This window comes from Marmota flaviventris, chromosome 6 (genome assembly GCF_047511675.1).
Source record: "Marmota flaviventris isolate mMarFla1 chromosome 6, mMarFla1.hap1, whole genome shotgun sequence".
Taxonomy (NCBI): Eukaryota; Metazoa; Chordata; class Mammalia; order Rodentia; family Sciuridae; genus Marmota; species Marmota flaviventris.
Genome location: NC_092503.1, coordinates 157,048,758 through 157,064,083, shown reverse-complemented (window position 1 = coordinate 157,064,083; position 15,326 = coordinate 157,048,758). Strand labels below are relative to the sequence as shown.

General features: G+C 46.7%; 1 protein-coding gene across 3 annotated transcripts; it reads left to right on the top strand.

Annotated features, from left to right (window-relative positions):
- The first annotated feature begins 619 nt into the window (after nucleotides 1-619).
- Nucleotides 620-11,563, top strand: Slc17a2 (solute carrier family 17 member 2). 3 transcript variants are annotated; one of them, XM_027948270.2, is made up of 11 exons: nucleotides 620-647; nucleotides 1,979-2,190; nucleotides 4,321-4,554; nucleotides 4,639-4,726; nucleotides 6,598-6,684; nucleotides 8,042-8,160; nucleotides 8,279-8,440; nucleotides 8,893-9,025; nucleotides 9,113-9,260; nucleotides 10,012-10,102; nucleotides 11,429-11,563. In XM_027948270.2, the coding sequence occupies exons 1-11, from the start codon at nucleotides 620-622 to the stop codon at nucleotides 11,561-11,563; spliced, it is 1,437 nt and encodes a 478-aa protein (XP_027804071.2). The 3 variants fall into 3 exon arrangements, with proteins under 3 accessions (XP_027804071.2, XP_027804070.2, XP_027804072.2); XM_027948269.2 differs by having other exon boundaries at nucleotides 1,979-2,196; XM_027948271.2 differs by lacking the exon at nucleotides 9,113-9,260 and having other exon boundaries at nucleotides 11,429-11,492.
- The last annotated feature ends 3,763 nt before the right edge of the window (nucleotides 11,564-15,326 follow it).

Below are 15,326 nucleotides of genomic sequence, written 5' to 3'. Positions count from 1 at the left end.
CCCCAGCCCCAGCACACAACAGTTGGAACCTTTAGGTGTCTGACAGGGAAGTGCCCTGCAGCTCCCTGCTTCGTGTTCAAAGGGGAGGCCACGGAACACGCTCTGTTATCCAGAGGGAGCGGAAGCAAGGTCTGAATGGAAGAGAAGCCTGCTCCGGCACCTGCTCCTCAGCTCCCTGGTTTAACTGCACTTCTTTCCTGAGCTGCTGCAAGTTGCACTCTCACCTTTGCCTGGTTCTCTGGGGCTCCATAAGTCATCCGTGGTTTTCCTCCTTTATTCCTGCAGCACCATTCAGCAAGGAGCCTCCTCATTCCTGAGCAGATGAGGAAATGGATGGGGAGAGAATTGAGGGAGTGACTGGGGATATCCAGCAGCCTGACTTCCTTATGAAATCCTGTCCTCCTAAAGCAGAGCAGGAGCGCACCCAGAAATCAGGTGGCTGTGTAGGGACCGCACCTGCTGCTGGTGACCAGAGGTGGCAGGTTAGTGGGAGGAAATTATTTGTGTGTCATGTCTCGGCTCCTGTTCTCCCTACAGATAGAAGCTGGTCGTGGTCTCAGAGATTCAGGGAAGAGGGACGCCCCACCACTAAGCAAGGCATTGTTGCCAGAGGAGCTAGATGGACCAGAAGCCGACCTCCAGGAAAGGTGAGCCAGGCTCTGATCCCAGGTTGCAGGAGACGGAAGCCTTCCTGGAGCACTTCTCACTCCCTCCTCTCCCTCCCCTCGGGTCCTTTCCCATCGCCCACCCCCCCCCCGCCCCCGTGTGGACCCCCATGTAGCATCAGACCCAGCTCCAGCCCTGATTCCTGTTGCTTTTCCTTAGAGAGCCCCTTAGATTAGCTGCCAGAAATTGCATCACATGATGGATAAGTTATAGGATCTAAAGAATGAAATGCACCTTGGAAACGTTATTTTTAAGCCAATTCCTAACCTCTGTAGACATCCCCCCCACCCCACCCCAGAATACCCTTGCCAAGTGGCTGGTTGTTTCCCAGAGCCAGCCTAAAGTAATGTGGGAATAATCCATTGCAGGCAATTAATCCTATCCTATGCCTATTTGGCCATTAAAATTTATTTCTTCTTTTATTTTTTTATCTGTTTCTTTATAGATTCTCTCTATTTTCCTTTACTCCCAGTTCTTTAAATATGCAAATAATAATAATAATAAAAAATTCTGACCCATCCTTCACATGAGAATCCTCCCAATATTGGGCCATTGTTCCACTTCATGGGAATGATGAATTTTTTTTTTTATTTTTTATTTTGAGACAGAGTCTCACTAGGTTGCTTACAGCCCCACTAAGTTCCTGAGGCTGGCTTCAAACCTGAGATTCTCCTGCCTCAGCTTCCCAAATTGCTGAGATTACAGGCGTGAGACACCACATCCAGTGGGAGTGTTTTTAATGTTACTTTTGCTTCAAAAAATGGCTCTACACGTTAATTATTTATTTTAAAAGCTAAATCCATGTGAAGCCAGGGCTTAGTGATATACAGCAAAAATGTATACCTAATGGAGGGGGTGGAAGTCCCCTATCCTCTCTCATATGTAAAAAGAGAATCCTTGACTGTGCACCCAGCTTAACCCAAATGCAGCTGTCAATGCATGAACGGGCAAACGTTATAACACACAAATGTGCACAGCAGATGAGACAGACCATGGACTCATGACTCAGGGACTGGGGTTCCGTGCTTGGCTCTGCACTGTCTTCCCATCCACTTTGTCTTGGAGCTCTGTGAATGCTGTACTTGGGGTTTGTGTCATGTGCTTCCCACATCTCTGAAAGAAGGCTCATCCCAAGATCCCAGATTCATTGTCATGAAGCCAAAGAATATGGCAAAGGAAGACTGCAGAAAGGATCGTCTCGGTGGAAAGGACATGGGGTCGTCTGATATCTGAATTTCCTTCTGACTTAGCCAGGAAAGAAATGGAGAGAAGGGTCTCAGTCAGGGTGCTCACTGCATGTTCTTCTGTCTAGGGCCAGATTTCTGTTCACTGCGCTACGGGCTGGCTCTCATCATGCATTTCTCAAACTTCACCATGATAACCCAGCGGGTCAGTCTGAGCATCGCCATCATCGCCATGGTGAATGGCACCCAGCAGCATGGTCCATCCAATGCCTCCACCCAGGGGCCTCTGGCAGACACCCTCCACAGCCCAGGCAGATCCGCCAGGGAATTTAATACTAGGGTAAGTGTGACGGAGAGCAAGGCTCTTTGTTGAGGAGAAAAAAAAAAAAACTGAAAGGAAGGCTTGGGTCTTCATGCTGCAGAGTATGGAAATATGAACTTTAATGACAAAGTAAAAGGAACTGGAATTATTTTTGAGACATTGATTACTTCTGTGATAACAATAATCTTTCATTCTTCTTCTTTTTCTTCTTCTTCTTCTTCTTCTTCTTCTTCTTCTTCTTCTTCTTCTTCTTCTTCTTCTTCGGTAGAGGAGATGTAGGAAAATATGTAAAAGACTGTAAAATGGAACAAACAGACTACGGGTATCCTCCTCAGTGGAAAACCGCTGTCTACATGCCTCCTTCTGGGCTAGCCAATTGGATTTTGATATCTGCACCTTTCACTGTTCTTAAGTTATTTTGCAGCTCTGCAGTTATATACAGTGAATAAAAATGCAAATGCTTCTTGTCTATAGCTTTGCAAATGAATTCTGTCCTGTGGAGAGTCACCTTGTACACTCCTCCTCTCAACAAGCCCCATCTCACCCAGTTGGATAAACCAGTTTTGCCGTCTATTTAAAATCCATTTCAAAATGACTGCCCACTTTAATATGTGTGGTTCTTTGAATCTTCCTTTGAACGAGTTGTAACTGCTTACTGATACCCTCATTGATCAGTGAGTTAAATATAATCTGTGTCACAGTGCATTTTGTATTTGTATGAGAATCATGATTCTACCAGTTTTTAAAACTATTCTTCAAACTATCCTTTACTGAATGTCATTCCTGCAATTCACAATTCATAATGTGATTTCATAATGACATTGGACCCAGAGTGACTGTAATTACCTCCCTACCTCTAGTCTTTCCATCACCCATTCTACCGCTTTCCTGTGCTCAGGACTTTCAAGACGACAAACGCCTGCGTCCTCCAGACACGCTGTGCCTCTCTAGAACTTGGTCCTCAGTCTCAGTGTGCTCTCCTCTCTGCTGCCTGTGGCCCAGGGAAAGTCTGGGCTGACTCTGCGACCGTCCCTTAGTTTCTGATCTCATGGCATCGTTACAAATGCTGCAAGCCTATTTTTGCTGTTTTATCCAATAAGAATCAATTTTCCTTTTTCTCTTCATACAAAATTTATAGTCATTCTTCAAAGAACAGTTCAAAGACTGCTTCCTTCCTGGGCCTTCCCAAGTAATTCTTCCCTTTTCTCAAAGATCCCATTTTATTTATTTCAACCTCAAATATTAATTCTAACATGAATCATATACCTGTGCTATTTATGATTATTTTATATGAATACAATATTTCTAATATATTTTTTTTTGGATACTGGGGGTTGAACCTAGGGGCGCTTAACCACTGAGCCACATCACCAGCCGTTTTCTTTTATTTTTTCTTTGAGACAGAATCTCACTAAGTTGCTGAGGCTGCCTTTGAACTTGTGATCCTCCTGCTTCAGCCTCCCAAGCCGCTGGGATTACAGGCGTGCACGACCGTGTCTGGACAATGTTTTTTATTTTATATTCTTTGTCTATTTAATTTATAATATGATGCCATCCATGTATCTAGTAGACAACCAAAAATTGTTCGCTGAGTTATATCAGAAGAAAAGTGTGATCTTCTACATTTGTAAAGTGTGTTCGGAATTTGGCTCTTCTAGGGCAGACTCTAATTTCCTAACTTGATAATTCTTTTTAGTTAGGGGGTTATTTTTTGTAAGAGTTTATTAGACTTGTGTTTATATTATTCTTTCAAAGGAGAGTTGGTGTCACTCAGCTTTTACAGACTAGTTTAAAGGAAGCTCTGAGTTAACAGGTGAATTGCATCTTGGCCACTCTTTCCATTTCCTTCTTCCCATCTTCATGTGGGTGACTGTTGACCTTGGTCTCTGATTTTCTCTCCTTCTAAGAGAAGCTGACTAGAGGTGAAAAGGTGGAATATGTGAATTAGGTTAAAGAGAGAGAGAGAGAGAGAGAGACAGAGACAGAGAGAGACAGAGACAGAGACAGAGAGACATAGGTATTTTACTGTAGGGTCTCACCTACCCCAGGAGGTTCTGACTATAAATAGACTTTCATGAAAGGACCTTGTAGCAAGGAGTTTTCTTTATTCTTACTTATTTATTTATTTGCTTTCATCTTTTTTTCCAGGCCTCTGTGTATCAGTGGAGCCCAGAGACTCAGGGCATCATCTTTAGCTCCATCAGCTACGGGATCATCCTGACTCTGATCCCAAGTGGATATTTGGCGGGGATCTTTGGAGCAAAGCAGATGCTGGGTGCCGGTTTGCTCATCTCTTCCCTTCTCACCCTCTTCACCCCGCTGGCTGCTGATGTCGGAGTGATCCTGGTTATTGTGGTCCGGACAGTCCAGGGCATGGCCCAGGTATCCAGATGCTGGCTCATTCTGAGTGGGGTACAGATTCCCAGTTCTGCGAAAGAGCAGAAGTCATACCGCTTTTCGTTGCAGGGAATGGCGTGGACAGGCCAGTTCACAATCTGGGCCAAGTGGGCTCCTCCACTGGAACGAAGCAAGCTCACCAGCATTGCGGGCTCCGGTAAGGGCAGGCACGCGCCCCAGGTTTGCCAACTGGTCCAGCCTTCAGTGGCCTTCCCTCTAGAAATCAGAGGGCTTGGGCAAGAGGGGAAAGTGCTCCTGAAAATTCAAGAACATGGCCAGGTACATACGGAAGGAGGGGGACATCTGTGCGATAGAGACACCGGGGCTGAGAAGCAGAAAAGCCCCTGGGAGCCCGAGTCCAGCAGCCCTGTGGGAGAAAGGCTAGAGCTTTAGGGATGGCACAATGGAGGAGGGCAAGTGGACCATCTGAACTCCATTTTAGCAAGGACGCTGATGTGAAAACCAAGGCCACCAGAGCTCAGAGCGGCAAGGAGATGAGTTCCCAGTGCCTGAGCCATGGGAGCCACTTCGCTTTCTGCACTAAGGAGTCCTCGCCTCGGCCCTCTGGTGTGAGGCGACTTCCTTCTCCGGGGAGGGGAGTTAAGGGAGGTGGAGATGAAATAAAGACCCAAATGCAAAGAGCCAGTAGGCAGTACAGCTGGGACTTGAGCCTGGCAGTCTGGTCCTGGTGCTGGACCTCCGTCCAGCGTGCCTGGTCCTGCTGGGCCCTCTACCGCCTCGCTGCTTTCCCCAACCCGAGGAACAGCACTGCAGAACCGCTTTCCCTTCCAGCTCCTCACCCCCAGGTCCCACAGGCAACCACATCTGTGAGATCCCCTCACAGCAGCTCTCCTGTCGGTCAGTGCCGTCCCCACCTCCTGTATTTCAAATGCTCCCAGCTGGTCCTGTCCTCTAGATTGGTTTCCTCCAGGCTCCTCTTCCCATCAAAGCCAAGTTATCTTCTTAAAGTTCGGATGGAGCATCTCTGCTCCATTTCCTGGGCATCCTCAGAGTGCTCCTTTATGATCAAGGAGTGGAGAACAGGAGGCCGTGAGGGTGCTCTGCCCTCTGGTCCCAGCCTGCGTTCCACTCAGCTCCCTCTGCAGCAGGGCTCTGCGGGCTTCAGTCCCCCAGGGTCCCCACATCCTCACTCTGCTCCCCTGCACTCTCCTCCACGGGCTTCTGTCCCTGAAGAGTTCCCTGACCCTGGTCTTCTTGCCTACATGCCACCATCTTATTGCTTGGCTCATATAAAAAATCCTTCCATCTTATAATCACTGTTAGTTTATCCTCATGGGTATTTCCATAGAAAACATTATAGCTTTATTGTCATATTTCTATCCTAGACCATTTTCTGAGTTGGAGACTGAATTCTATAACCCATTAATAAATGATGACCACTAAGGGGTCATAAAGTCAAGTTAGAGGGTAAAAATCACTAAAGAGTGAAAATGAATAGAATAGACGCTGCCGGGTGCTTTGCCATGGTAAAGGTAGGTATTGGTTCATGAGACTTTGGTTGGAAGCATGTGTGTGTCGTTGTGTGACAACTGTCTGCCTATTTGGTGTATGCCATGTTGCTGTGTAAGATGTATCTCCTGCCATGAGTCTGCGGAATATGTTGTGGTTGTTTCAAGGTCTACAGTGTATTATACTTGGGATAGTGGGTTTTTCCCTCTGGACCAAAAGGTCCTGAGGACAGGGGCTGTGGCTTATTAATTTCTGTGCCAAACTCATATGGTGCCGTGGGACATACTGGTGAGCTGTGATTGAAGAGTTTCTAGGACAAACTAGGGGGCTTAGCGCTGGCTGCGTTGACATGGGGAATCAGTGAAGACCAGGGACATGTCACTATTATTTATTGATGCCAGTCACCTCGCAGTGTTAATGGGAAGAACTGTGAGCAGGGACCATGCTCCCACCACTCAGTAAGGCTGAGTCAGCCGCCTCACCTCAGGGACAGGGTCCGGAGGGCTAGACAGTCTCGCCTTTGCTGATTTCCTAAGTGTCTTCTCCTGTTCCCTTCAGGGGCAGCGTTTGGATCCTTCTTCATCCTCTGTGTCGGGGGATTGATCTCCCAGGCACTGGGCTGGCCTTTTATCTTCTACATCTTTGGTGAGTCATCATCTCTGAGATCCTAACACCTTCCTGGGCATTGGTTTTGATACACCTTCTTCTCATGTTAAGAGAAGATATCCTCATTAAGTGGAAAATGAGGAAGAACGTCAAGGTTTGGTAACTTTCTTAATCTTTGGGGACACCCCATGCACAGGGCAGAGGAGATAACTCCGCACTGGTGCCAGCTTCTGACCAGTCAGCATGAAACCTTCCCCTTCTGCCCCATGCATCTGCTCAGAATCTGCACATCCAAAAGGCCTGGGCTATGTGACTGAGATGTCACAGCTGGTTGAGGACATCTTCAAGATGTCTTCACATTGTGATATAATTGTTCTGCCCGTGATGCCGTTAACCTGTTCTCTACAAGCTGAATCTTTCTAAGCTCAATTCAAACCTCTCCTTCTCCAGGGGGCCTCCCAGGACCTACGCCACCGGATCCAGCTGTTCTCTCCTTTATGATCCTGACTGATATTTCCTCTCCGGGTTATGGGGGGGTGCAGTCATCTGTGCCCCCTTCTCATTTTCCTTCTAGATTGGGCGATGCTTGAGGCAAGGAGTCATTAGATAATAAGTTCTATTTATCACTTTGATGGCATCAGAGTGTCTGAATCTTATCTTTAAAAAAATGGATGAATACTAGTGGAACAAATCAAAAGAGCATGAGTCCCCAAAGTATTTTACCATAGAATATTATTCCAGTGACAAAGCCCAGTACTGAGACAAGTTTCTACCATTGTTCTTTTTATCAGAGCCACATGGTGTCAATAAAGATGGCTCTAGCTTGGGTTGCTTTCTCATTAGTGAGGCTAACCCCAGATGTTTGGTGTCACACGTTAACCAGGTATTATCAAGAAGTATTTCCTCTGGGAATCCGTAATGGATGTGGTTTGAATACAAATAACACTCTTGCAAATGTGCTGGAAATCATTCTGGCCATACTGACCTCCTGGCAGGTTGATTCATGTATGTATAAGTGCTTTCTGTCTTTGGTCCTGACTCTTCTGATCTTCCCAAGCAAGGCAGTAATGTGTGTAGTGCAAAGTTGCTGCTAAAACACATACTACTATAAACCTGAGAACGAATAGTCGGCTGGCAATGGTTGGCTCCTGCCCCTGACATCTGTAGAGGGCTCTATTGTTGACAAAAGGCAGATCTGCACTTGGGGGTGGTATCTGAAAAGGTTCTGTGGAGGAAGTAGCTTCATAGGATGGGCAGAAAGAAATGGAAAATCTATGCCTTCGAGGTGGCATGCTAAAATGATATGGTGTGGTGGAGAAAGGCAGGACGCTGCACAGGACACTGCCCCCACTGGTGCACACACCTACCTGGAGACTAACGTGTCCCTACTTCCCAGGTAGCATTGGCTGTGTCTGCTGTCTCCTGTGGTTCACGGTGATTTATGATGACCCTATGCATCACCCGTGCATAAGTGCCAGGGAAAAGGAGCACATTGTGTCCTCTCTGGCCCAGCAGGTACAATGGCCCTCCCAACCCGTGGGCCATGGGGAGGCGCCCGGGCAGGTGTGGGCCTCCAGATAGAGGTGTTCTCTAGTCCGTCCCATCCCCAAGCTGATTAGATATTTCCTTTCAGCCCAGTTCTCCTAGACGATCTGTCCCCATAAAGGCTATGGTCAGATGCCTGCCGCTTTGGGCCATTTTCACTGGATTTTTCAGCCATTTCTGGCTGTGCACCATCATCCTAACGTACCTGCCAACCTACATCAGCACTGTGCTCCATGTCAACATCAGAGAGGTGAGTAGCTTCCTGTACTTGTGTGCAGTTCGTGACCATGACAAGAGCTCGGTGCCTCCTGCTGCATTTTGTCTTTGCTTCTAACTTGAAGTTGAGTCTGAAAGTGGCCCTGCAGTGATGCCCATGTCACAGACGTGGAGATGGGACACGGGCGGGATGACTTGCCTGAGGTTGCAGGACTGACAATCAGAGCTGCTGCAGCCTCTTTGCCCTAACCACTCTGCTACACTGCCATGCCACCTGCATCTAAAGCGTCTCTTGGAAACTAGTGACACTCTCCCTGAAGACCAGCTGGAGGGGTGCTGTTTCTTTCACCTTCCCATGTGGCGAAGGATGCACGCTTTCCTCAGACAACTCAGGAGGATGGGGACAGGCTAGTGGCTGGTCTGTGTGACTGAACACTGGGGGCTAAATTTGCGTCTGTAACTACTTGTCCGATTTCCTTCCTGCAGAGTGGGGTTCTGTCCTCCCTGCCCTTTATTGCAGCCTCAAGCTGTACAATTTTAGGAGGTCAGTTGGCAGATTTCCTTCTGTCCAGGAAACTCCTCAGCCTCATTGCCGTGCGGAAACTCTTCTCGTCCCTGGGTAAGGACAGGCAGGAAGGAGGGTTCAGGGCAGCAGGCCCTTTTCAGCAGTGGCCTGAGGGGGCTGACAGGTGTCCTCACTGCCCAGGGCTCCTCCTTCCATCACTGTGTGCAGTGGCCTTGCCCTTCGTGGCCTCCAGTTACACCATGACCATCGCTTTGCTGATACTCATTCCTGGGACCAGCAACCTGTGTGACTCGGGCTTCATCATCAACACCCTGGATATTGCCCCCAGGTAGGAGCTCTGCCTGTCTCCCTGCTCCCGGGCACTCGGGCGTTAGGCCTCAGCCATCACCCCGCAGAGCTTCCCAGCTACTGACGTGCACCAGACGGAGGCGGGAAGGAAGTAACTGGCAATGCAGTTCACGACCATGACCTGATGTAGCATTCTTAGAACAAACTCCCAGCAATCATTTAGATAAATAGCTTCTCAAGCTCCCGACCAGAGATTAGACTGTGTGCTTTGGGAAAGGGCCCAGAGACATGTGTTTTGGAAGTTTCTAGGGTGCTGACTGCATTGGCTACCACGCATGGATGGAGCATTGAGAGCCGACCCCTGTGCTAGAACCTTCTTATAAACCAGCACACCTAATCCTTACAGCTGTGCCCCCAGTGCAGGCAGAAGACTGGGGCAGGAGGGGTCACGGGGCCTGACTGTGGTTGCACAAGGCAAGAGCCGGACTAGGACCCGCACGGCTTGGTCCCCGAGTCTGTGTCCTGCCCTGTAAACTGCCTGCCAGGCTGAGTGGTGGGGTGGAGAAACTCAGCCACCCAGAGAATGGACCTCTGGTATTGTGGTTATTGACCCAGGGGGCAGGTGATTTCATGGTTGGTGAATACATCTCACCCTGATGTCCTTAGGAAAGCGAAAAGCCACACTAGGCACAATGATGTGCCATTAGAGAGGGGTTCACTGAAGATGAATTGTGCAGAAAACACAGGGGGCTTTGCACATCAATCCACCCGTAAAATCATCTTCTCCACAGATACGCAAGCTTCCTCATGGGGATCTCAAGGGGATTCGGCCTTATTGCAGGAATTGTCTCCTCCACGGCCACCGGATTCCTTATCAGTCAGGTTGGGATTGTTATTGAACATCTGCAAGTGGCAGGTATCATTTGAGGCGTTGGACATACACACGGTGCTCTTAAGTCGGTGGGGTCTGATGGGGGAGCAACAGGCGTGACAGGTACTCCCTGATCCACGCACCTGTAAGTCAGACGCAGAGGTCAGGTTTCCCAGCGGGAGGAAACAAAGGCTGGGTTTCTGAAAGTGAAAGGCTGTCCAGTTCATGGCAATGGGCCCCTTGGGTGCAGCAGATGGCAGGTCTGACTTCCTGTGCTGAGAAGCAGGAAGTCCTGAGTTCTGAGCACAGAGAACGACAGGTGTCATAGGAGCAGTAGACGGAAGGCAGGGGAGAAGGAGGAGAGTCACCAAGACTCTTCAGGCTGAAACCACAAAGGGAACATAAAGTGTCCAAGGCTAGTTTGAAGAGACTGAGCTGTGGGGGAGAGTATGCTGGGCGTGGTGAGGAGCCTGCCATGAGGTTTGCTCCATGCTGGGGACCCTGAGTAGGAGAGGAAGGCAAGGGAGAAGGAGGAGCCAGGCTGGGATGGAGGCTGAGGAGGGTCAACTTTCAAAGCAAAGTTTTGTTTTTATTACATCAGGTTAATTTTGTGTTGGGGGCGGGGGGGGGGGGGGGGCGGGATTGAACTCAGGGGCACTCAACCACTGAGCCACATCCCCAGGGCAATTTTGTGTTATATTTAGAGACAGGGTCTTTCTGTGTTGCTTAGCACCTTGCTTTTGCTGAGGCTGGCTTTGAACTCGCGGTCCTCCTGTCTCAGCCTCACAAGCCACTAGGATCAAGGCGTGTGCCGCTGTGCCTGGCCATCAGGTTGATTTTTGAACCAATTGCTGAGAACCTGCTGTGACCTCAATGCTGGAAATGACTTGAGACATTCTAGGGCTGGGTGAGGAGGGTCGCTTAGGCAGACCAAGTGTAAGCCATGTGTCCCTGAGATGTCTACCTGAGGGATGGTTGTGATCGATGCCCAAACAAGGACACAGCCATGGGGTCTTGATGATGCCATTTTAGGCACAATTGGGAGTAATACTAAATTTTCATGAATGTTGAAATTCAAATTCTAGGGAAACGTTAGTGTCATTGGATTTATTTTTGTTAAAAAGATGACCATCCCAACTCAGAACCCATGTGCATTCAGAGGGACCTTGTTTCCTTCAGTTTCATGGACCCTCTACTGACTGAGGATGTTAAGTGTCTCCTGCACATTGTCCATTACATTCTTGGTGGTCAGCATCGTAGTGCACAACAGAGAGGATTTCTGTAGCTGCTGGAGGAGGAACTTGGGAGATTAATGATTGCCATGTTCTTATGTCCAGGATTCTGAGTCTGGATGGAAGAATGTATTTTTCTTGTCTGCTGCGGTCAACATGTTTGGTCTGATCTTTTACCTCACATTTGGACGAGCAGAAATCCAGGAGTGGGCCAAAGAAAGAACTCTCACTCGCCTCTGAGGAAGTGGAGCTGCACACTTAACTGTAGTACTGACTCTTGGCTTTTTGACATTTTTTACTTATCACCATTCTTTCTTTACATTCCTGACCATAGACATGGAGGAGCTCAACTCTGGCTGAGTGTTCTGCCCTCTTAGGGAGCCTTCAGCCATATTCTGGTGCCTGGGGCCTCCTCCAGAGATTCCAAAGGAATTGGCCTAGGGTGGAGCCCAGATACCACTAATTGTTAGACTCCCAGGAATTTCAACATGCAGCATCTGTATTGACAATTGCTGAACAAGGCTGAGAAGTCAATTCCTGTTGCTTTCAAATTTTCCTCTTTGGGAAGTACTAGATAAATAAAATCTATGTGAAAATAATCACTGATAAATACCTTCATGGGTGTGGTTATGAACACAGAGATCTGCTGGGAATTGCAGCCATATGCCAGAGAACTCAGCTCAGACCCCAGTTTTAAAACTGTAATCCAGAGAATTAACATTCATTGTTTTTATATGCTGTGAAACATAGATGCTTATTTATGTGGTTTAATTCTACTAACATTTACATGCTAAAATTAAGCAGGGCATTTCAAATCTATTTAGATTTGGATTATTTCCATCAGGCAAAGCAGATATCTGTTCATTCCAGCTAAACTCCAGATTAAAACCAGAAAATGACCAGGAAAAGATTAAGTGAATGAGGTTAGCTAGAATTCAGGGAGATATGACAGAATTGGAAAGCTCTTACTGTGATGTGTGGGCAACAATGTGGGCACAGGGAGATGTTGAGACCAGGTAGTGAAAATCCCAGGGAGGGGAGAGAGGCATTTTCAGGGGAAATGACAATTTATATGGGGGAGGAAACTGCTAAAGGTGTGAAGGGATACAGCAAGGCCCAGAAAGGTAGGACTTCAAGGGAAGCTCCTGTGAGCCCAGAGAGGTCATTCTGCCTTCTCCATGTTCTCCTTAGTTTCCCAAGACTCTCCCTCACCGTTGGTCCAACGGAAATCGATTCTGGCTCCGACACCTCAAACCTATCCTCCAGGTCATCTCCACACATAGCATATTCTGGTTTGCCTCAACTTTTTTAGAGAAGTCCCCACCCTATGTAGAGCCCTGTTAGAACCACAGGACCAGAGCCACAGGGAGATTCAGCAGGTGAAGAGAATCTCCCAATGCTGATCGGCAGGCTATTTTGTGAGATGTTTTAAGGAAAATGGAGGGTGAGGCCCACAGGGCGACGCTAATATGAGAACACATCTGCTGTCCGGATATTGACAATATATTGAAAAGGAGGATTCTTAGAAAACTCAAAGAAGAAAAGAGAAAGATAGTAAAGTGAACAGGAAAATTATATGCAGGACATTTTTTTAAAAAAAAAAAAAAAGGGGGTGGGAAGCAACCAAATAGAAAAATGGGCAAATGACTCAAACAGGGACTTCAAAAAAGAGAAATCTAAGTTGCCCATCTGTATAAAAAATGCAGTCAACTTCAACAGTTACTAGAAAAATGAAAATCGAAGCTCAAATGAGATACCATGACCCACTTAACAGGATGGATAAAATACAACAGCAGATGTTGGCACAGGTGTGGGGCAGTTGGAACTTTGTACACTAGGAATGTGAGTGTAAGTTAGAACTTTGGACAGCCACTTGGCAAGGTCTCCTAAAGCTAAGTGGGCGGTTTCCACAACTCAGACATTTTGTTTAGAATTTCACACATTTGCAAAAACATGCACAGCTATGTTCATAGGAGCCCTACCGAGAGTGGCCCAAAGAGGAGAGAACTAAGTTATCTGGAAAGAAGAGAATAAATAAATAAGCCATGGTCCACTCACCCTACAACAAGGATAGACAGACCTAGATGCACACCAGCACCGATGGTTCTCACGATACAACACGAGGAGAAGAAAACAAAAAGTGCATTTTGTAAAACAGACAAAATGAACATATCCTGTTAATAATCAAATTAGTGACTTTCCTCGGGCAGTGGTGGGAGTCGTGCTTGGATGGGGACTGGTGATATCTTAGCTCTTGACACTTGTATGGTGGCTCAACATACAGGAATGTGCCACTTGGTGAGAAGTGTCCATCTCTGAGGGTGCACTTTTGTAAAGGTGAAAAGTAAGACATTTACTTGAAATATGTTCAACATTTCACCCATTTCAAAGTTTCTCTTCTCTCTTTGGCTTAGGTGTGACCTGCGGAGCACTTGGGAAGGGGTCTTGATCCTCTCCTTTCACGTTCCTCTTTGTCCCCCTCTCTCCTCCCCTGATGGATCCTCTAGCATCAGAGCAGGAGGGACGCATCGGGCAATCCAGTTGTCAGCTCTCGGACCAAAGGCCAAGTTCCCAAACAGCAAAATGATGAGCTCAGGCTTCCAAGAAGCCATGAGCCTGGAAGCCCCGGTTTCCTTGAGAGGTAAGCACCACACCACGGTGGCCTGCGGGACTGGTTGTCTGGGTGTTCTGGTGGACACCTGATAGATAGCATCCGCGTCAGAGACTCTCAGGCACCTTTCCCTGCTTGACGGTTTGAGGAAGAATCACCATTCACGTTTCCTAATGGCTTCAGAACAGAGGCGACTGTGAGCTGGCAGAAAGATCTGTGCCCTCCCTCATCCCTATGAATTGTTGTAACATGAATGTGCACACAAATTAATCCACTTTCCTCAAATAGCTTATTGCCATCTATTTAACAGTGAGATAATCTTCTCAGCTGTTAAAATATCATGAATTATATTAACATTTCTTAATGTCGAGCAATATTTTCCTTGATATTCTTTTACAGTGGGCTTTGATTCATTAACAGTTTATTCAGGGCTTGGTCTGCTGTGTCGGCATGTGGTCTGGCTCTGTATGATTTTGCTTTGTGTGAACATCAGGTGTGGAGATGAGGCGCATGCCCAATTCACAAAGAGAAAGAGACACTTTCCTTAAGTCCTACACCCTGAAAATGATGAACTGCTATTTTTTAAATGACTCTTTTTATCTAAAGACTTGAAAGTGTTAATTTATAAAACTACGTAGGCTTAAAGCCATTTTGAGGAGAGTTCTTTGATAACTTTCTCAATTTCCTTCATTGTATTGTTCTTTTAAGTAAGGGTGTTTACATTTTCCTTGATCAATATTGACTATTTTCATTATGTTGAAGGTCAATCCATTTTAAACGTAATGTAAAATGCTTTGGCAAAATATTCAAATGTTTTGTCAAATTATGTCCTCATAATATACTCATTTTTATCCATATCTGAGGTTTTGGCTTCTTTTTTACTTTTGAAATGATGTGTATATACTTCTTTCTGCTTCATTGGGCCACTTAGTAATTTACTGATTTTGTTTTTATATTTTATTTTATTTTGGTACTAGGGATTGAACCCAGGGGGTTTAACCATTGAGCCACATCCCCAGCCTTTTCTAATTTTTTGTTAAGAGACAGGATCTCATTAAGTTGCTTAAGGACTTGCTAAGTTGCTGAGGCTGGCTTTGAACTCACAATCCTCCTGGAGACTGCCCCAGAGCAGATGGGGATTACAGGCATGTGCCACCGAGACTGGCTAATTTACTTATTTTAAATATTTATTTTTTTGTTTTAGGTGAACACAATATCTTTTTTTTTTTTTAAAGAGAGAGAGTGTGAGAGAGAGAGAGAGAATTTTTCAATATTTATTTTCTAGTTCTCGGCGGACACAAAATCTTTGTTTGTATGTGGTGCTGAGGATCGAACCTGGGTCGCACGCACACCAGGCAAGCGCGTTACCGCTTGAGCCACATCCCCATCTCC